This window comes from Ursus americanus, chromosome 15 (genome assembly GCF_024610735.1).
Source record: "Ursus americanus isolate L20-20 chromosome 15, mUrsAme1.1.p, whole genome shotgun sequence".
NCBI lineage: Eukaryota > Metazoa > Chordata > Mammalia > Carnivora > Ursidae > Ursus > Ursus americanus.
Window position 1 is genome coordinate 51,620,623 of NC_142141.1, and position 22,097 is coordinate 51,642,719.

General features: G+C 46.0%; 1 protein-coding gene across 3 annotated transcripts in view; it reads left to right on the plus strand.

Moving 5' to 3' along the window:
- The window catches only part of MYO10 (myosin X), a 206,828-nt gene that overhangs the window by 42,482 nt on the left and 142,249 nt on the right, over positions 1 to 22,097 (plus strand). For 2 of the 3 annotated variants that reach the window (XM_087867966.1, XM_087867967.1), the window contains one exon: positions 1,098 to 1,196. In XM_087867966.1, the coding sequence (XP_087724092.1) occupies positions 1,098 to 1,196 (99 nt within the window). Of the gene's footprint in view, positions 1 to 1,097; positions 1,197 to 1,270; positions 1,774 to 22,097 lie in introns of those variants that run through there. The other variant, XM_087867968.1, reaches the window with a different exon arrangement.

Here is a 22,097-nt window from a genome sequence, read left to right on the forward strand (position 1 = left end):
CCGGGGATGTACTGTATGGTGACTAACATAATATAATTAAAAAATCATTATTAAAAAAAAAAAAAAGAGTGTCATTTTTGTTGGGATTGATGAAATTGAGCAAAGTAGAAATAACTTGATGAGAAATTAAAGCTCAGTGTTACATTCCATCACGCGGGCATACATCACACAGATAATTCTTTATAATTTGACCAGTGAACACCCAGTGATTTCTTCAAACTTTTATCACTTGTTCTTGGAAACAAGTGGTTTTCATGTTGTGAAATTAAAGGAAGAGGAAGTTCATCGTTGGAAAGGTAAATAGTATGCTTGTTTCATTTGTCCAGTGGAGACATAAAAAATGGCAATAAAATGAACGCCAAAAAATAGGCCCCAGGTGAAAACAATAGGATCTGGACATTTCTGTGTCGGGCTACAGACCACTGGCGTGTGTTGGGTAGTTTGGCGGAATCCTAGCAAACTTCACACCGGTGTGTTGGGTTCTGATCTTTTCTAAAACTTCCATCCTTCTCTTTGGGAGTTGATTTGACACATGGATTTGGAAGTCAGACTGTTCGAATGCCATTCAGGCGGGCATGCGCGTGGGGCTTGGAGCTGGGAAGAGGGGCGCCAGCAGATCCCAATGAGTTTTCAACGCAGAGTGGAGCAATGTAGGGACCTGGTTAAACTTGTTTCTGGAACCCAACTGCCTGGGGTCAAGTTCTGTCTGTCTTGTGGTGCTGGGTGAGTTACTCTGTCTCTAGGCCTTCAGGTCTCCCTCTGTAAAGCCGGTAATAACAGTGCCTGTCTCAAGGGCCTTTGTGAGTGAAACGAGGTCATCTGCATAAACCACTTGCATGTCAGCAACACGGGGCCTGGTATTTCCTCACCCCCTTTTCCGTGTTCTCTGGTGGGACACACTCAGTCACGCTTGTCTCTACTGAAGGCTGTGCCTGACGCTTTCTGAAGAGTCATTCTTGTCTGAGAAAAACATTTGGTTTTTAAAAAGTTGTTTTTTTTTCTTACAGGAATGTAATAGTCAGTGATTTTTGAGAGTGGTGATTTGCTACGAGACGCAACCCAAACTCCTAGTTAAACCCTCTTTGTTTTGTTTACAGGGGACACGGGTCTGGCTGAGAGAAAATGGCCAGCATTTTCCAAGTACTGTCAATTCCTGTGCAGAGGGCGTCGTGGTCTTCCGGACAGACTATGGTCAGGTGAGCGCACGTCTGCAGCTTCCCAACACCCATGTTCTGCTTCCAGAGGTTGTCCTGCAGGAGCGCATGGGTGCCCGCTCCCCCCCCCCCCCAGTACCCTAAATGTGTTTTCTAAGTGAGGAAAACCAAATCCAGAAAAGAATGTAGAACGTACACCTCAAGTGTGTGAGAGATGCAATAAAATTCTCCAAATGGAACGTACGAAGTGTTCCAACCGGGACGGGACAGAAGAACGCTGCACTTGGCTGGTTCCTGGGAATCTCGTCAAAGAAACAGACGTATAGGGTGCAAGCAATTCGAGGAAAACCTTCAGAATTACTGATATTTGCATATTGGCTTTCTTACGACTTTCCCTTAAAATTCTTGCATTTCCTAGAGTGTTGGAAATCCGGGTCTGCAGGTGGGAATGTGGGCGGTGACGTTCCCGTAAGAACAGTGTGGTCTACCCCGCCTCACCTGAGCTTCCCTGTCGGCCTTGTTCATCACATGAGGAGGTTCCCTCAGGAGGGGGCGTCCGTCACTGCTTCCGGTCCCCTGTTCATGAGTGTAACCTACAAGCTGTATCAGTGAAAAACAGGTGAATCCAGAAACTAGCTCACTGGTTATTTATCTTTGCGCGATTGTAAAAGAGGGCTGGTGTCTCCATTTTATTAAGGAAACTAATCTTAATGTTACGAATGGATCCCTTTTTCAGAGGCATATAGCAAAATTTAAGACTTGAAGAGAGAAGGATGTCCTTCGCCAGTATTTAAAACTCACGGTTTCTGAATCTGGTTTGCAAGTTTTGCTGAGAACAAAACCGTCAGGGTCAGTGTCCAGTAGTTTAAGGCAGATGGGCTAGTGGTTATCAAAACCTCTTAGCAGGGAGAGTCCACTTGGTGGTACCTGTCTCATTTCGTGGCTTAATAAACAGTGATGTTGCCGGGCTGTCTTGCAATTTCTCGGTTTCTTTGTCCCCTGAGGGTCTGGAGTAGTTGATCAGCATTTGTCTGGGGGGTTTGGTTGACAGAGGTTGCGGGGGTGGGGGGCACCTAGATCATGAGTCCGATGGTCATTGCCGGCGTGGATGCTGGCGCTACTGCCCAGCCTGGTTTCCTCCTCACCAGATTCTTGGGCTGTGCGGTATGGTGTGCAAACTGAGGACAGGCTAAGTGACTTTTGTCAGGCTCAAGTGTGTACGTTCCCGTGTAGGTTTGTCAGCATTTGTGTTGCCTTTATGCTGCCCGTCCTCCCTTCCCACTTGACCCAGATGAGAATTCATGTCCGTTTAGGCTCTGTACATACTTTTCACAATGATGTCAGAAAAGGAAAACCATATTTAAACAGTGTATCTGACTCGATGTAACTCTATTCCTGAAAGGGTTGTAAAATAGATCGGGGGCGGAATTTTCTTTTTTTTATTGACTTGTGTTTTAATCCCAAAGATAATTCTTTTTTCTTTTTAACTTCCCCCTCTTTTAAAAAAATTGTGGTAAAAAACACATAACGTTAAACGTAACCATTTTTAAGTATATACGTAAGTAGCGTTAAGTATCTTCATATTGTTGTGCAAGAGAGCTCTAGAACTTTTTCATCTCACAATACTGAGACTCCGTGGCCACCAACCGATTCCCTATCTCTCCTCTCCCAGTTCTTGGTAACCACCTTCTACCCTCTGTCTGTGATTTTGATTACCTTAGATACTTGGTGTGAGAGGAGAAATCACGCATACACAGTATTTGTCTTTTCTGTGTGTGTGTGTGTGTGTGTGTGTGTTTGGGTTATTTCACTTCACGTGGTGTCCCTTGAGGTTCTAAGATGCTTTCTATTCCCATCTAACCACACTGTGCTCAGGAGAGGCTAACACGGCAACTCCAGCCCTCTAGTGCTGCTGTTGATGACACAAGGTCTTCACTCTGGGCCACGTGAAGCCATTTTCAGTGCCAGCTAATGAAGAGCTCAGTGAGCGGTGGTGGCATGGGGTGGTCAGGCCAGTACTTGTGTTCACTGCTGACAGTATTAAGGGACTGTGGGCTTTGAAACAACTAAACCAGAATAACATGCACTTAAACGTGAAAGCAACTCTCAACTTTGATTTCTTGTCTTCTGTTGGTCATCAAATACTTGGTCTTATGTTGTCCTCTCTGTCATTCCCAAGTATAGTTAGCTTGGGGATGTGTGTAGGAATTACAGGGTTTAAGCAAGAAGAGTGAGACAAGATGGGAAGAACTGGATTCAGACTTGGATCAAGAACGGACCATGGCCAGGGGACTCCAGTGTCTTTCCTTCCTGACCTTCCTCTCCTCACATCACAAGTTCACTGTGGAACCTGCAGGTGTATTCACCAAGGATTAGGAGAAGTTCATGAACAGGTTCTGGTCCCCAGGACAGGAACGGCAACTCTAACTGGGCAGGGACAGATTCTTGAAGGAATCAGGGTCAAAGATACAGAACACAGCCTTATCCTCGTCAAGCCTGTCTATGGTAACTTTTCAAGGTATTGGCTACTTTAAATTCAGTTTATTAACGGGTGTGAAGAAATCAGAGGTAGGGGCAGGGGGAGGGAGAATGAAGAGTTATTGTTTAATGGGTACAGAGTTTCAGTTCTGGAACATTTCTGAAAGTGGACGGTGGTGATGGTAGTAGGACAACGTCCATGTTCTTTAATGCCACTGAATTGAACACTTAAATGGTTGAAGTGGTACCTTTTTTTGTTCTTTTGTACATTTTACCACAATAAAAAAAACACCATGTTTGAGGTCAAATGATAACTGAGAAAAGCTGTCCATTTTTCTGCATTTTTAAAAACCATTCCAGTGACATTTTTGTTGGGAAAATGTGACCTCTTGGAGGAACAAAACTATTATGAAACTATTAGTCTGCCCTGGTTTGAGAGCTGTGCGTCTCTAACATTATGTGAATCACCTGGGGGTCTTGCTCAGGTGCAGATTCTGATTGGCAGGTCTGGGCTGGGGCCTGAGAAGTCTGCATTTCTCATAAGCTCCCGGTGATGTTGGTGTTGCTGGCTCATGAATCACATTTGAGCAGCAAGGGAGTAGCGGGCATCCTGAGAACTGCCTTGGCGTCGTGGGTGCCTACAGTGCGAGCTGGAAAACTCTCAGACCCTCTCTGTACCACCGGTCCCAGGATCGTAGAGGGAGCAGAGAGAAAAGGAGGAGACCTTTATTAGGTGAAGCTGGAACACTTTTCTTTGGCCTTCCAAAGCTCTTCCGTTCTCCTCGCTCTGTGCCCTTCCTTCCTACAACCATTTCACCTTGAGCGTGGCCGGGGGTGGTGCTGACGGCCGCAAAATGATTCTCAAGTGCATCAGAAAACCATTTTGAAGTCCTGTGTAGTGTCAGAAGCCACGCAGAGCCAAGTGTCTCTAAAATCCTAAAGTGGGACCTCGGGGACTCTGGGTAGGTAGGAGATAATAGTGTGTTTTTTTGTAAGAGCACCGAAGGGCAGGTTCTCTGATTTCATTCAGTCTCTGAGACTCTTGCACAAGCACTGAGCTGTTTTTGGTTTTTGTTTTTTTGGCCAGGGAGACAGTTTCACTGTGAACTTAAAATTCCATTCCACACTCAAAGTTAAACTACTGTAGGTTGGCCCAGGGAATAGAGAGGACCAAAATGTTCCCATTTGATTTATAACTCATGCTCTACTCGCTGTGAAGTATTTGCAGATGGAAAAAGAAATGTGCAAGAGACACGCTAGCACACTTTGCTGAAAACTATGCATAGTTGGGGCCTGTGCAGGACAACGCCTGGGCTGGTCAGCGCTTGCCCTGAAAGTTCGTTCTAGGCGGACGCTGTCTTATCGCGCTTTGCTTTTCGGAGCTTTGCAGATACTGCCTTTGCTTGTTTGTTGTTTGCTTTTTTACAGATTGAAGGTTTGTGACAGTCGTACTTGAGCAAGACTGTTGATGACATTTTTTCCATCCTTTGCTCACTTTATGTCTCTGTGTCACATTTTGGTAATTGTTGCAATATTTTAAACTTTTTCATTATTGTATTTGTTATGGTGAGCTGCGATCAGCAATTATGATTCATTGAAAGCTCAGATGATGGCTAGCATTCTTTTTTAAAGATTTTATTTATTCGAAACAGAGCATGAGCAGGGTGAGAGGCAGAGGGAGAGGGAGAAGCAGACTTCCCGCTGAGCCAGGAGCCTGACATGGGGCTCAATCCTAGGACCCAGAGATCATGACCTGAGCTGAAGGCAGATGCTTACCCATCTGAGCCACCCATGGCTGCCCCGATGGCGTGCATTTTTTTTTTTTTTAGCAATAAAGTGTTTTTAATTAAGGTATGTCCATTGTTTTTTAGGTATTGTACACTTAGTAGATGACAGAATAGTGTAAACCTAACTTCCGTATGCCCTGGGAAACTAAAAAATCCGTTTGAATCACTTTATTGTGAGGGTCTGGAACCGAACCTGCGATTTTTCTGAGGTACGCCTGTCCGTGTCGTCTTGGACGTTAAGCTGCAGACAGAGTTTTAGAAGAGCACGGTGGCGGGGCGCCTGGGTGGCTTAATGGTTAAGCGTCTGCCTTCAGCTCGGGTCATGATCCTGGGATCGAGCCCCATGTTGGGCTCCCTGCTTAGCTGGGAGCCTGCTTCTCCCCCTGCTTGTTCTCTCTCTCTGTGTGTCAAATAAATAAATAAAATATTTAAAAAGAAGAAGAAGAAGAAGAGCACCGTGGCTTTGCAGGGTGTGGGTGTGGCTAGAAGATCAACTCTTGCAGAAGTGTAAGATGGAAGACAGCCTTGAACACTGGTCGTTTCTGGGACACTCACGAGGTGCACGGGCCATCACGATAGCACCCTTTAGGAACATTGTAAATTGAGTCATAAGTTCTAAATTAGATTTTTCACTTTGAGAGTGAGCTATTCTCTTTTCTGAGAAGAGCGTAATTTGATTGCTGTGAAACAGCTTACAGTGATATCAATTTACCTAATTGTGTTTTAAGGGGTAGTTATTCAACTTACCCCAGTAAATTTAATCAAGGCAATTACTCTAGGCAGTGATTCTGTGGGGTTTTTTGTTTGCATTGTCTCTCCATGGGGTCTTCAGAAATATTTTGCTGGCTGGGGATTTAATCACCCAAGTCTACAAGTAAATGCCCTCCTCCTCGCCCTCCTCTTTTTATTGGCTTGCAACGAGTATGATTAGATTTGGGTTTAAAAGTTATTGTTCTCATTTGATTAATTCATGAAAAGGCCATTAGATTGCCTGATACTCTGAAGTCCTCCCCACCCTGTGGGAAAGTCAGACTTCCTCCAGCCAGGCAGGAGACACACCACTAGTTCCTGACAATCACACCCCCCATTTACAGACGTCCCTCACCTTTTTGGCTTGACCTTCTTGTGTGGACTTGTTGGAATTAATAGTGTGGGCCCAATTCGGGGAAACTTGATAATGGATTAGTAGGGATTTTTTTCTTATTGCATTTCTTGGTCATTTTCTCACACTCTGTCCTGCCCAGCTGTTTTTCTTTGCTGTTTTCCCTTCACTTTGCCCCCACAGGTGCCTTTTTGTGTCCCTTGCAGGGAGCGTGTAACATGCGACATTCAACGGACCATGTGCATCCCCTCCTGGGCCCCGGGGCAATCTCCCCCAAAGCTGCCGAGAGCTGGAGAAGGGGCAGTGGGGCAGCCCAGCCCGTCTCCTGCTTCACAGCTCCACACAGCACCCTGGCCCCACACCCTGTCTGGACGTAGACAGCTAGAACTCTGTGACCGCACTTCCAGTGGCAACAGATTGGATCTGTTCATGGGAAGGGGTGGATCCGAGATATTTTAACTGAATTAAAAATCTCATCCGAAAGGAAGCTGACAGCCCAGCTGGCCCCCAAGAGCTCGGGAATGCCCTGGCTTTCAGCATTCCACGCTTCGCACGCAAAGCCAGCTGTGGGCCAAGGCAGCTGCCTTTGGAGAGAGGTCTCACCGCCAGGCTCCTCTGTGTGCTCCGCGGTTAGTGTGGCCCCCCGGGGGGGCAGGTTGGCCCAGGGCCCTCTGGGGCTACTCACATGAGTGCTAGGGGTGGGGAGAGACCAGCAGGGAGACACTTATATTTAGGAAGATGGGGACAGCATTCATGATGCAGAGGTGGTGTCCCTAGGGTGCGTTGTGAGTCTCGGCCAAGCTGTGGACAGATGCTTTCTAGACAGCTGGCCTGGACATAATTCCGATTCTATGTTGTTTAAAGTGTATTCTATCACCTTCTCAATTTTTTAAAAATTTTTTTGTGAAGATTAACGTTCTCGTTAATGCACCTATTTTGGGGAAATCTCACTCATTTTATTTTCAAAAGGGAGGAAACATGGATTACTTATATTTTTGCCCCTTGTAGCCTTGCAAAACTCAAGTGTCCCCTGTATCGCAATGGCTGCTTCCAACCAAATTAGCCTATAGGTCCGGTTGAACCATACGAACTCGCTATCTCCATAGGCCGAGAGGGTTGCCTATTGGCAGCTCCAACTGGTTCGGCCCAAGAGCGTGTTCATGACCCTCTATTTTAACTTTGTGTCTTAGCTAATTGATGTTTATGACTTCAAGATGGAATAAAAGATCGAGTTTTCCAGGAGGCTGACAGTACAATGTAACAAAACGGAGTGTTTTTGCAGTCCAGCCGAGATGTACAACAGGTCCCTAAAGCAATATACAGCCCTGGCTTTTGGAGTCCCACCGCCATCCTTATCCGTTTCACTTGTGTGTGTCAACAGTTGTGACGTTTGTATTCCTTTTGGGGTTTCCATTTTCTCCAGGTGTCTAAATGATTTGCTATGATGGGTCTCTGCTGCGAATATCCAAATTTGAGTCAAAAGAAAAAATGGATATACATTTTTTTTTCTTTTTTGAATTGGAGTTTGGGTTTTCCTCTATTGTCAGGTGTGTGTGTGTGTGTGTGTGTTTATTGTGGTAAATATACATAACATAAAATTGACCATTTTAACTATTTTTAAGTGTATAATTTAGTGGCATTAATTACATTAGCTGTGTGTGAAAGCATCACCACTGTTTCTAAAACTTTTTCATCACCCAAAAACAAACTCCATACCCATTAAACACTAACTCCCTGTGTAATTTATTTTTACTTTATTTCTTTAAAAGATTTTTATTTATTTGACGGGGGGAGAGAGTGCGTGCGTGCGCGCACGTGCAAGTGCACAACAAGGGATAGTGGCAGGCAGGGGGAGAAGCAGGGAGCCCGATGCGAGACTCGATCCCAGGACTCTGGGATCACGACCTGAGCTGAAGGCAGACACTTAACAGACTGAATCACCCAGGCACAATTTCTTTTTAAACTGCTCTCTCCTTGTGCTGCTTTTAGAAATAAGAGCACAGTAGAAATTCTGGTTTGTGTAGCCTTTCTTAAGGAACAGATGATGTCAAGAAAGAATTGCTGTCGACCTCGCGTCCAGGTTCCTAGGAGGGAGAATCTGACGCTGACCACTCCTGGCCAGTGACATGCCCGTGAGGGTGGATGGTGCCACCCCATCCTTTCCCTTCTCAAAGGGGGGGGTGTCTGCAAAGCTGTCTAAAAGTAAGGGGAAAGAAGGGTGCGCTGGTGACAAGTGACCGATAATTGTGAAAAATCAGCTGTGTTGGCTTCTTTTGTTGAAACGTCAGTACGGGCCCATCTGTTATTCTTGGAAGTCACTTAATCAAAACAGTGCAGCTGTGTTAAAAAGACAGCATTGAGCTGGGAAACTCTTAGGTTCTTTGTGCTTTTCCCACATTTTGCTGTTTTATCCTGGAAATACCCGTCTCTGAGATGGATATTAAACACCAGCCCGTGGAGTTTCTTAGAAGTCTGCACTGCAGAGACTGAACCCCACGGGAACTTTCAGCCTCGCTTTGAAGACCAAGTAAAGTGCAGTGTGTCCAAAGGACTCGGTTTTGAGTGAGAAAATGTTTTTATGCTCTGAAAGCCACGTGGGTCTTACTCTCTAGACCTCTTCCAAGAATTTGGTTTGGCGTCTTGTGGCTCAAAGACGGAAAGTCAAATGTTTCCATTAATTTTCACTCTGGGACTACAGGAAAAAACCAAAAAACAAAAAAACCCATGTCTGCTTGTTTACTAGTGCACCTAGCTCCAGCAAGAAAACATGCGTGTCTTTGCAAATCTGCATAGCTCTGTGTATTGTAAAGCTTACCCACTATTGTAAATTTTCGCTTTTTGAAACCTAAGATTTAATACCTGCCATATTCCCAGCACCAGTGAAACATCCATTGTTAAGACTTAAGAGAACCGGGTCTCTGGGGCCTCCTCCTTGTACCTTTATGTCAATCCAGCCTAAGTGGATTTAGAATCCAGCTTATTTTGGACTCTTTGAGACCACGGCTTTTTCCCCACCCCTGCCCAGCCCCACCACTGGCGAGGTAGACATGTGGCTAGGGAATTGGATGCTATTAGCAGTATTTATTGGCCCCCACGAGGCTCTAGCTGAACACACATTCTCTCTCCCTGTAAATGGTTTTGCAGGAGAATGCATATAGCCTCTGCCAAGGGTCATGACCTTCCTCGGCTTCCTGTCCTCCTTTGGGGGCCAAATGGTTCGCTTTTGCCTTTTCTACTTTGTGGCTGTCTCTCGACTTTGGCCTCTTCGTTCTCCGGATTGAGCCTCTTCTTCCCAACCTTTAGGCTTGGTCTGTTTATTTGTACCCAAGCCTGCCTCTGATCTGCCAGTCTCTCTCCTCTATAGTTGACTTCGGGGTTCCAGGCTCCTCTGTGAGGCTGCCGTGCACCCAGACCTTTCCGGCAGCACTTGTGTGCAGGTGGGAAGAGAAGGGTTGAGGTTTGGCACCATCAATCCCATCGTTACTTTCAATTTTGTGGTTAGCTTAGCAAGTTAAATTGCTCATGCTTGAAGGTGAGCAGGACACTATCTTGCATTCTTGGTGCCCATGAACACTGCACATAGTCGGCTGATTAATCCTGTGTGCGAAGCTCAGACCAGGTCGTAATTTATGACCAGGAGAGGTAAACAGAAAACATTCAATCAAAACTAGATTCTTCTTGGGACGCCTGGGTGGCTCAGTTGGTTAAGTGTCTGCCATCGGCTCAGGTCACGATCCCAGGGTCATGGGATCGAGTCCCACAGGGAGCCCGCTTCTCCCTCTGCCTGCTGCTCCCCCTGCTTGTGCTCGTGCTCTCTCTTTCTCTCTCTGACAAATAAATAAAATCTTTAAAAAAAATTATTTATTTTGGAGGCTTAAATACTATTTCTTTATTGTAAGTATCATTTTATGAAAAATGTATGTGAAGATCTTGTTTGGAAAGAACACGATTTACAAATTATCTACAGGAATTAGACACGGCACCATGTACTGTAATTTCAGTAGAAAAAGCAGAGGCAATTTGTTAAAACAAATCCAGGTGGTTGTCTGTCTGTGACTGAGTTGCATTCCATTCCAAAAATTCATTTATAGGCCTGTTTTTTGGAACCAGTTTTCCCAAAGACTGTGTGATAGACACGGGGAGTTGATTGTCCTGTCCGTGTACAAAGACCCGGTCCCCGCAGTATGCCAAGGCTTGGGGGGATGCAGAAGCCCTCTGTTGGCTGATCCCAATTTTAAACATGTTTGTAGAGTTCCAACCCAGGATGCTGCCGTGATGAGATTAGGGAATCCCATTCTTCCCATGATCCACCTCCCTGGCGAGTGGTGGGGAAAGGAGGCACCCCATTTCTAAGCCAGGTCCTCCTTACCAGGGTTGGCATGTGGGATGGGTAAGGGGAAGGAAGAGGAGGTTTGCCTGGTGCACCTCTCTTTGCCAGGCCCCACGCTGGTGCATTCCAGCTCTTTGGCCCCTGTATTCCTCATAGCTACCCTGGGAGGCATCATTAGCCGTATCATAGTGCTGTGGAGCTGAGGTTTGGTGGGATAACGTGTCCACAGGCCCACACTTGGTCAGTGATGACTCGTGGAGCTTGGGCTTGGGTCCAGAGCTGACCATCTTCCCACTTCTGTTACTTCTTGAAGAGGAATGCGAAGTAGGACAGGGGAGTCTTGGGATGGGGGTGTTTCCACCTGCCCCTCCTCATCCTGGCTGTTTGCTGTGCTCGCTCCTCTCCGTTGGTCCCCGAGATTGAGTGCACTTGGTGTCTTTCTTACCGTGACGTTTGTGCTTTCTCTTGAAGTCACTCTTCAAGATCGGCCGGTTCTCCTGCCACCTCCCCCACTTCCTCATCCTTTGTGGTGGCTTTTATTTAGTTTTATTGCTCTGGGAAATAGAAGGGTTAGAAAAAAAATCACATTTTTTAATTTTGATGTTTCATTGTCTTGTGTTCACAATCTTGCTTCCATGCTGCTGCTTCTGACCAGTCCTTCTCATGAGACCCTGGCTGCTTACTCTGATTCACGGGGAAGCCTGCACCAAGATAGGCCCGGCCCCAAAACAGTGAAATCAGAATCTCAGCCGGGACTCGGGTCGTGGTATGTTTTTAAAACCCTGTTTGGGTGCCTTGTTTCATGTGCAGCCAGGTTCAAAACCGTTTCATAGATTGAATGAGCATCATCTCAAAATATTATGTTAAAAATTGTTTAAGAAGGGGCACCTCGGCGACTCAGTTAAGCTGACTCCTGATTTTGGCTCAGGTCATGATCTCAGGGTCTTGAGATCCAGCCCTGTGTCAGGCTCCATGCTCAGCAGGGAGTCTGCTTGAGATTCTCTCTCTGCCCATCCCCCCCCACTTGGGTGTGCACGTGAGTGTGCTTGCACGTGCACTCTCTCTCTCGTTCTCTCTCTCAAATCTAAAAAAAAAACTGGTTTAAAAAGCACAGCTTTTGCTGGGATGCCCAGGTGGCTCAGTTGGTTAAGTCTCGGACTCTTGATTTCCGCTCAGATTGTGATCTCAGGGTTGTGAGATCAAGCCCCGTGTCAGGCTCTTGACAAGGTGTGGAACCTGCTTAAGATCCTTTATCTTTCTTCCTCTCCCCCCCCACCCCCACACGTGCTCTCTCTCTCTCTCTCTCTCAAAAATAAAAGTTTTTAAAAAACCACAACTTTTGCCTGCTGGGCTTAGAAAATGTAACCCATGATGGCTGGGCCCTGGTTTTTCCCACACAGCTTTTTTTCTGAATTCCTTTTCTTCGGTGGTTCTCTGAAATGTCTCTTCTGCCCACGTTATGTTTGCTTACCGCTCGTTCTATTTGTCCACGCATCTTACTCTTCCTTTACACAGTACCTGCTCTTGCTCTTTCCATCTCTCTTCTCTCCTCCTACCCTTTCACCTTGGACACTCCAGTAGAGTGTGACTTCGGGGTTTAAATGTCCCAAACTCACGCGTGGTGTTTCTCCATGTGTGGTTCTCTCATGAGCTTCTTTGTAATCATTAGCGCCCTTGTTAAGAATGCAGGTTCCTTGGCCCCACCCCGGACCCGCTAAGTCCCCTTCCTTGAAGATGGCCCTGGAATCTGTGTTTTGTTTTTTCTTTTTTAAGATTTTATTTATTTGGCAGAGCGAGAGAGCTCGCGCACAGGCAGGAGGAGCTAGAAGCAGGCTCCCCACTGAGCAAGGAGCCCGATGCAGGGCTCGATCCCAGGACCCTGTGACCATGACCTGAGCCGAAGGCAGACGCTTCACCAACTGAGCCACCCAGGCACCCCCGGAATCTGTGTTTTAACGAGGTTTCCACCTGATTTTATGGGCCTTGAAATGAGAGCATCGCTGATTCTCTAGGTGTATCGGTCTGAGATAAATTGGAAAGTCCTCCTCCTTGCTCCTCCGACCTGGTCTCATTTGCCATTTGCTTCCAGCTGGACTGCCCCCTGCCCTGTGGGGTCGGGGGCTTCGGGGAGGGGCTGGCCCTTCTGATGGAGTGAATCTCAGGGCACAATCCCACCGCCTTTTGCTTCTGTGTCTGGAACAGAACCCAGTGTTTGGGGTCTTGTCCTTCCAGCTGAAGGTACTATGAAGTTCCTTATTTGTTGGTGAGGAGACCTGAGTGGTAAAGCAGCGTCCTGAGATCCCCTCATCAAGTGCACCGAGACCATCAGTGATGGTCTTCGAGTTCAACTCGATTGAGTTGTATTTGTTTCTTCGGGAGAGGGAGGGCAAGGTCCTGGAGTTCAGAGCAAGGCCCTGGGTGGGGATGGGTGGAGGCGTCTCCCCTGCAAGGAGCTTGTTTCCCTCATTTCTCCAGTGACGCGCCTGCCCTCGCGCCTGGAAAGACCCCACCTGGGCTGTCTGGGAGGCCTAGAAAAGAAGGGGTGGGTAGATCCCAAGCAGCTGCCCCACACTGAGGAGGAAACGGGGGCTTTTGCCCAGTGGAGACCTATTCTAGTAACTTCCATGTGTGAGGAGTGTCTTTTTCGTAAAACAGCAGTGAAAGCGTGAGCTTCCTGCTTGTATTGCAGACTGATTGCTTTGCCCCTTTAAAGGTAGGAAATCAGACCGAATGGGCACTTGGGAGGAATTTTGCCTGGGAGGGGAACACCCGTGAGCTTTCTCAGGTAGTGGAAACGTTCGGTATGTTCCGTGTGGTTCACCAAGCTGTGTAATTTTACTGTATGCGAAGTAAACTTGAGCTGTTAAAAATAACCTCTCGCTTGTTGGAAGGCAGCTGTTGGTGTTGGAAGTACACGTGTCTCCCACACACCGCGGACCTCGGAGCTGGTGCACCGGCCCTCCGGGCGGCGGTGGGGGCAGCAAACCGTGCCTGCTGCCAGTGTTTGCGCCGCCAACGAGCTCAGGGGGGGTTTGCCTTTTTTAATGTTTGGAAACATCAGAAGAGAGAGTATTTTATGTCACATGAAAATGACATGCAATTCGAATTTGAGGAAGCTGTGCTGGAACGCGGCCGTGCCCATTCAAGGGCTTATCATCTAAGATTGCCTCCCAACTACTGGGGCCCAAGAGAGAGTGGAGAAGCTTCAAGAATTTACCCTCTGGCCCTTTACGGAGGTTTGCTGACCCCGTTCTAAAGGATCATTTTCCCCAGTTACTTCTGATGTGATGTTTAGTGCTGAGCGGCCTCCTGGTGGTTTCCAGTCCTGGCTGTAAATATTGGAATCACCGGAGGGGCTGCTCCCCAATATCCCTGGGCTGCTCTCCGTGCCCCGTGGTACAGTGTCTCCGGAAGTGGGCCTGGGAATCTGGGTTTGCAACGGCCAGTGGAAGGCTGTGCTGTGAACCCCAAGATCGATGAGTGCTTAAGGCCCCTCGCTTTGTCGTCCCCCCCCTGCCCCCCCCCCCGTGAGGTGGAAATGCCCTGCCCAAGAGCATTAAGGGCATCCATGACAAAACCCCTGTGTCCCGCTACCTGTAGGGCAGTGGCTCCCAGAATGGACTGGCCTCAGAACCTCAGGCTCCGCCCTCCCCTCCCCCACCGTGGGCTGCTTAAACCACCGGATCCTGGGCTGAGTCCACCCAGTTTCTGATTCGGAGCCTGAGCATCAGCGTTCCTGACCCCACCCCCACCCCCCCCCACCCCCGCTGCTGCCGCCGCTGCTAATGTGGGAGCCACACTTTGAGAACAGGTTTGTAGGGCTTGTTGGGCTGTGTGTGTGGATGGTTGTTTTTTTTTAAATCCGTGTTCTAAATAAAAGCATCTTATACAGTCTTCTCCCCAAAGCACGTTCTCTAAAAACACAAATGGTCACTCACACAGTCCAAGTACCTTTTTTGAGTGCTACCGCCATAAAGGGAGCATTCTTGAGAGGCGTCTTGTCAAAAAAGCAAGACATAGTGTAGCGATCTTAGTTTTAAATACTAACACCTGTCAATGGTTTAGTCTGTAACCGGCTGGGGAGGTTTTTGGGGCGGGAGGGTGTGGTTGGTTGGTGGGGAGCTACTCCCAACCACAGCAAAAATAAGAAAGCCTGTGTGTTGTGTGTTAATTACATCCCAGCACATTTCCAAGGAAGGTCCACTCTCAGAAGCATTGCAAAAAATAAATGAGTTGATTGGGCTTACACCCAACTTTCAGAAGTTCCTCTGCAAATTTGGACAGCTAATGCCTATTTTGAAGAGCCGCTAAACTGTTAGCTTACCGTTGGCTGTGCTAGGCAAATGCATAGCCCTGCTTTTCGAAGTGAGGTGTCAGAGCCCGGGAAGGAAGGAGAGGGATTCTGTATTTAGAAGCTGCGGTTAGAACTCCCAAGCTTTTGAGAGTTCGCTCTGATTTAATATGCTATCTTATCCTATGGTCCAGGCCACACTGGCAGAGAGACCATTGGGCCGGGCACCAGGAAAGGATAAGGCGAGCCTGGTGTGTAGGGTGCAAGATGGAAAGAAGTGCCCAGCCGGGGTCATGCCGCATTTGCATGTCCCCCGTCCCAACTAGTTGGTTCTTAAATTGTGTGTCCTGGCCACCTGCCTCTCCCTAGTCCTAGCCCTGAACAGAATCTAGGGGCTTAAGCAAGACTCCCTAGGACAAGAGGCCATCTGTAGATTCAAAGTCCCCTCTTCCCTTTGCTTTGCTGGAACAATTCATTGAAACGACTCTGGTTAAACGATCCTACTTTGATATTTTTCAATATCTTTGTCAGTACATTTTAGGCAACTTGTTTAAATTACTTCAGTGCACACTGTGGTGTGTAATATGGTGTGGAATATTCGCGTGAGTTTTTGAGGGGAAAAATGTCCCCAAAGGATCTCCTCGATGAAGACTTTATAGCAGGCTTGTGCAATCTCCTATAAAACTATAACATGACATTTATAAAATCAGCACATGGACTGTATTAGAAGTTCCAAGTGCAGTGGCTTCATTTCAGAGTCAAGTTGGTCTTTAATCTAGCTCTTGTTTAAGTGTTCCAAATAGTTCTCTTAATAATTTTTAAATAATTTAATGGTATTTTTAAGTCTTCCACGGAGGGTAACCGAGTAGCCAGCCCTGGAGAATTCAAGTATTTTTGTCTTCTGGAATGACCTTCTGTTCTGAAATGTATCCACCTTCCTGCTATGTCAGAGTTCACAGCGGGCTGCTCCAAGCATCTGCTTTCGTTCTTGCAAAGGCAGCTAATGACAGATGTTTACGGGGTGATGCTGAGAAAACTCCACTCCCGTGACAATGGGCTGGAACATATGCTGTCCCCAGTTTCAGGAAGCTTTTGTAACAAAGGACTCCAAAGAGATCAGGCCACTGGGGAATGTTGCCAGCATGCCTTTGTAAAGGGCAAATCCTGTCCGATTAACCTAATTTCCTTCCCTGGGCAGTGATAAACCAGGGAGATTAAAATAGCAGATTTTTCAACTTTCGCATTTATTTATTTTTTCTGATTTAAAAAGTGTTCATCACTAAAAATTGAAGGTTGTTCGTTTTAAAAATGTATTCTTCCCACCTCGCCCTTCACCAAAAGGACTTGCCTTAGCAAACAGTACGTGGGCCTCGTAAACAGTCACTGGAGGAGCACGAGTGAGGCCAGATGGCAGCACCCAGATCCGCAGGCTTACTTTGGATGTTCCTGTTGGGGACATTGTCCACAGCGGTATGGAGCTGCGAATAGCATAGAGGAAGATAATTCCCGCCTTTTGAGGAAAATCCAACTCGGAAGTATCCATTATTGGCTCGTTGCTATCCTTGATGGAGATTTTAAAATAGTTGGCAGATGTTACTTTTAGCTAAAAGAGCAAAAGAGACTGTAGGCACCTTTTAGTACCTAAGATAGGATAGGCTTAGTTATTAGCTTTCTTCAGTTTCAGCTGCGGTCTGAAATCAAGAGGCGTGGTTTTGCTTTTAGCAGCTGGGTTGCGGTATGAGCCACATCCCGAACAATCCACCCGTGTGGAGTGTATGATTCAGTGGCTTTTATGCTATTCACAGAGTTGTGCAGCCATCACTGCAGTCCATTGTGCAGCATTTTGGTTACCCCAAAAAGAAACCCTATACCCCTTCGCTGTGCCCCCTCCCCAAACATTCCCACCCCAGGCCCCAACTCTAGGCAGCTGTTCCCTGTCACTATGGGTGGGCCCATTCTGGACATCTCATGTGCGTGGAATCACACAACATGTCATCTCCTGTGACCGACTTCTTCCACTTCTTAGCAAGATATTGTCACGGTCCGTCCGTGTTGTCGCGTGTACCAGCACCCCATTCCTTTTTAATGCTGAGTAATGTTCCATTGTATGGATATGCCACATTTTACTTAAAAGGAATAGTCTTTTAAAGCTAAGTCGAAGAGAGAAATACAAAAGAGAAAGGATGGCTAGCCGTATAAAGCCACTTTTAATGTGGCTTATAATGGGTCACACTTTTAATATTTCCAAAAGTAAGGATGATATTTTGATGTGTAAGCTTGAGATCAGAATAATTAAGAGCAGTGACCTAATTCTTATATGCATTTAAAAAAAGTTGACTTTCTCTTAGATTCTATTTCTAGTTATGGTCTCATATCTGAAAATGGGTACTTTTTTTTTCTCCAACATTCTGGAAGGATTGCAAGGTCATTAAGGCTTCGAGAAAGGGGCTCTAACAGAAGCCATGCAGGAAGTGGGTTATATAGCATGGAGGAGGGGAGTAGGTTAGTTGAAGCAGATGGGATACTTACATAGATAGTGCAGACTAGCTGTTCTCTCGCACTGGGAAGAAAGGACAGCAGCCCGGATGGGGGAGCTGGTAGCACAGGGAGGGACATCCTGACCTCAAGGACAGCTCAGAATGACAGCAGAGGGGCTGACTGACTTCACCTTTGAGAATAAATAGCTGGCCTCTCATCTGTCTGGAAAGGGAGTAATGCTATAGGTCTTAGAGCTGAGGATTGCCAGGCATCGTTTTCCTCCTGCCTCTTCTGTCTAAGCAGGTAACAGATTGTCATGAGTATTTCCTTGTGCAGGTGAGACTGTTGTCATCCTGACCCAAGGCACAGATGAGAATCACTGCAGATTGCCTTGACATTTGACAAGGTTGTAGAAGTGAAACGATTTTTAAAGAGAGAAGCTGTAACTTGAAGACCTGACCTATGATACTGAATTTTTTTTTTTTTTTTTGCAAGGGAATTTTGAGATTCTCTGAGATTCTCAAACCATCCCTACTTCATTTCGGAAGTCCTGCTCCCCCTACTGGTCCCCCCGGGTACAGTTTTCTGCTGTTCTTTAGCTGCTGTCTGGGGCTGCCTGGCAAAGGCTTTTGAGGAATTCCTGGACAAGATGCCAAGGTGGTTCGCACAGGGCGTTTTACCTCAAGCATTTATTTGGTGATTTGGGGGAGGAGAGGACTGAGAGGGTCCTGTAGTTTTGCCGGGCCATTTTGTATGGGCGTAGACTTGGCCCCGGATGCTTTGATCAAAGTCATCTGGGAGCAAAAACAGAAGCCCGGGGGGCCTCATTTGCTTCTACGTACAGTCTCTTGCTGGAGGGTCCCCAGGGCCAGCCAGGACGGGCCTGGAGACCAACCTAAATGAACCGTAAAGAGGAGAGGCCAACCAGCCTGCCATCTGGTGAGGGACTCCGGCTGAGAGTCACAAAACCTGTTAAGAAATTCAATGAATGCCCGAAAGCCAGAGGCAAAAAAGTGAGTTAATTTTGCGCACCTGCTGCCCAATAAACCCTTGTGAACGAATGCACTTGGGATAAAACTGAAAATAAGACCCAAAGAAGGAGTTAATTTACAGGTGCCAGGAGAGGAAAGAAGTTTCTTTACCTCCAGGATTAAGCCAGTGTACGTAATCATTCACAGACAGCACGTGTGTGACCTAGAATCTGTCCTCCTTGTTCCTTGGTGACTTTTTTTAACCTAGGCTTTTTTAATGGGGTTGGTTATTTAAGACTTTGCTCTTATAGGGCTTGTTCACTGCATCTGTGTATGTCTCTGTCCCTCCATACATCCCAGCCAATGATAAGCAAGTCTTTTCTGATTTCATCAACTAAATGAACCAGTAATATCATATGTTTGTATACTGATACTTCTCTTTTTTTCTACATTTACATTATTTGGTGGGATTTTCCCAATAGCACCCAATTCAGCAAATAAAAGAGAAATCACAGTCACGATGTTGCAAATCTAAAGAGTTTCAAGACGGGGGCGCCTGGGTGGCTTAGTCGTTAAGCGTCTGCCTTCGGCTCAGGTTGTGATCCCAGCGTTCTGGGTTCGAGCCCCGCATCAGGCTCCTCCACTGGGAGCCTGCTTCTTCCTCTCCCACTCCCCATGCTTGTGTTCCCTCTCTCACTGGCTGTCTCTCTCTCTGTCAAATAAATAAATAAAAATCTTAAAAAAAAAAAAAAAAGTTTCAAGAGGGCCCTACCTCCCGTCATCCCTGATGGGGAAGTGCTGTGCGAGCCTGGCATTTATAGAATTCTCTGTGGTTTGTATTTTCACTGGATTGATCTCATTTTGAGCCTGTAGCACACCTGTGACCCAAATTTCCATTTTTTTTTTTTAAGTCATTAATAAAGATCCGCTTGTTATCACTTCTGTGTTGTAGAGACAGGAGCGATTTGGCAGGGCCGTCGGGACCCAGGACCTGCCTTCCTAGTGTAACACAAAGCGAGGTAGCTGGGGGTGAGATTCTGGGTTTAAGTACACTTTTTCTTGACAAGCGTGACACGATGCAGGGCGAAGAAAGAGGTCCCAGAAAGTAACAGTTATTTTTTCATTCTCTCCTTGCAAGACCTCAAATGCAGAAATGTAAAATCGACCCCAAGGTAGAAATAAAGTTTTCGTGTGGTCTACTATTTTAGTTAAAAGTCATTTGACATGGCAGGAAAAACCCACGATGAGGTCTTCATTTACCATCCCCCTCATTTTTTTTAGAGCTCATTTTAAGGTATCAGAATTATAGTCAGGTTGTGGTTCCCTGTACATGGCCTTTGCCTCCTCTCTTTCTCCTTGCCAATGTCCATTGCAGTTTTTATGCTCTTTAACTGAGAATTTTATTTTGCTTTCTAAATTCTTTTTTTTTTTTAAATTTTACGTAATCTCAGCACCCAACGTGGGGCTTGAACTTACAACCTCGAGATCAAGAGTCGCCTGCCCTGCCGACTGAGCCAGCCAGGTGCCCTTCTAAAATGCTTTAAAAAACAAACAAAAAAAACAAGCAGCTGGGAACTGGAGTATCGGATTTAATGTCAGGCCAGTATAAATAAGAAATCACTGAATGAATTGGTAGGGCTTTTTGATGAAAATACCTTTCCTGTGATTGCTGGGCTGGGCAGAAGGACTAATACTCCAAGGGATATCTGTGTAAGACCAATTAATTTCTTACTTGCCTAAAAGCATTCCTCTTTGTCTTACAGAAATTCCGGGCCTAAAATTGCCATGAGGATCAGACTTGCTAAATAAATAGTTTAGATATACGTCTTCTCGGTTACTTTGTGTGAAGAAAGTGTAAGCCATCTGGGCTCTTCGTCCTTTTATCTTGCTGGCTCCAACAGACAGCAAATACTGCTTTTGTTTTTAGGTTAAGGCTGACGTACAAGCCTGCCATCTTAATTTCTTTTGTATGGTTGGCATATATTTTAGCTGCTTTGAAATGTTGGGATGATTTCAAACCAAGTTGGGGAAGAACAAAATACAGTGGTGGGTTTTCTTCACCGCTAAGTTGACTAATTCAAATATTTTGTGAACAAGTGTCCTCTGAAATAAGTACATTTATTTAACAACATTTGGCAGTTTCTTTAAATTTGTTGTTAATCTGGGTTTTGGTGTTGTTTTGTGTTGTTTTTTTTTTGCCAGATGTTTAACTTACGTCTGAATCCTGCAACTATGATTTGGTTTCAGCGTACGTAAAAAGAGAATGTCAGATCCTGAAATACTTTGGTGTTAATGTATTATGGAATAGTTTCCCCTCCCAACCACAAAACTCGGCAACAGTCTCTAAATGTATCCTCGTAACTAATGTGACCTTTTTTGTTGGTGGTGTTGTTAACTTGTGCTTTTATAGTTAGTCTTTGGGCCACTAGAATAAAGCACAATCGTGAATGCAGATTTACTCGTAACTGACTTTTATATGAATCCATCGCTCAAGATCATGCCTAGAAGCTGTGTTTGAGTGTATTTTTAGTTACCTTTGGAAAAGCCATTACGTTGAACAAAACAGGTGGGGCAGGGGATAAAATCCCTGGTGTCTGGCAGCAGATTATGGCGTAGCAATCAATACATGCATGTATGTGCAGATGATGGACTGAAGCTATTTTTCACTTATCAAAATGAAAGGAGAAAAATGCCTTTAAAACAATTCAGGTAAAGACTGTAAGGGCTGCTTGTCTAGGTCCTATTATTTTAATCTTCCTGAGTGATAACTCATTTTTCCAAATGTAGTTGAAAAAAGCCCTGTGCCCACAAGGAATACTGATGTCCTAGGCACAGCTCCAGGGGAGTGGTGATCTGTACCCTCTAGGACTTACATTTGAGCAACGTAACCAAGTCTGTCAACTGCGTCCAGTAATGGCGGTGATGATGCTGATGTCGACACCAGCCTCGAGTTCTCTGGTGGAGAGACTGGTCCTTCTCTCCGTAGCTGGTCGGTATCAACTCCTGGTGTTTCCCTAATGGTAGTATTAGCTACTACTGTTTTCCCAAAGACTTAAACTCATCCTAAATGATGTTGAGAGAAGGAGGGGGGTGGGAATTGGCCGAATCAAGTTTGCAAAAGGCTACGTTATTTTTCAGAAATGAAGAGCACACGTTGAATCTTAAGCCCTGTGATAAAGAAATGTATCTTTCTTTGCTTCATCACACTTCCCAAACATCAAGAGAAGCTGTTGGTCAAATTGACGCCCGTTAACAGGCCTTATTTTGAGAAATGCCGACCCAGATGTTGGTTCCCTTTTTGCGGTTGCTGCTTTCGTTGGGTGCTTCGTCAGCATTAATCAGCTGAGAGCGACGTTGTCTTTAGGATCCGGGTCCTATACAAGTACGATTTGGATGTTTTCCTATTTTTAAAAAACTTTAAAAAGTGTGTTTGATTATTGTGTCTCTTTTCTTGGCCTCTGGGTTCCATGAGGGGGGAGGCTGTGTTCATTTGGGTCCTCCGATCA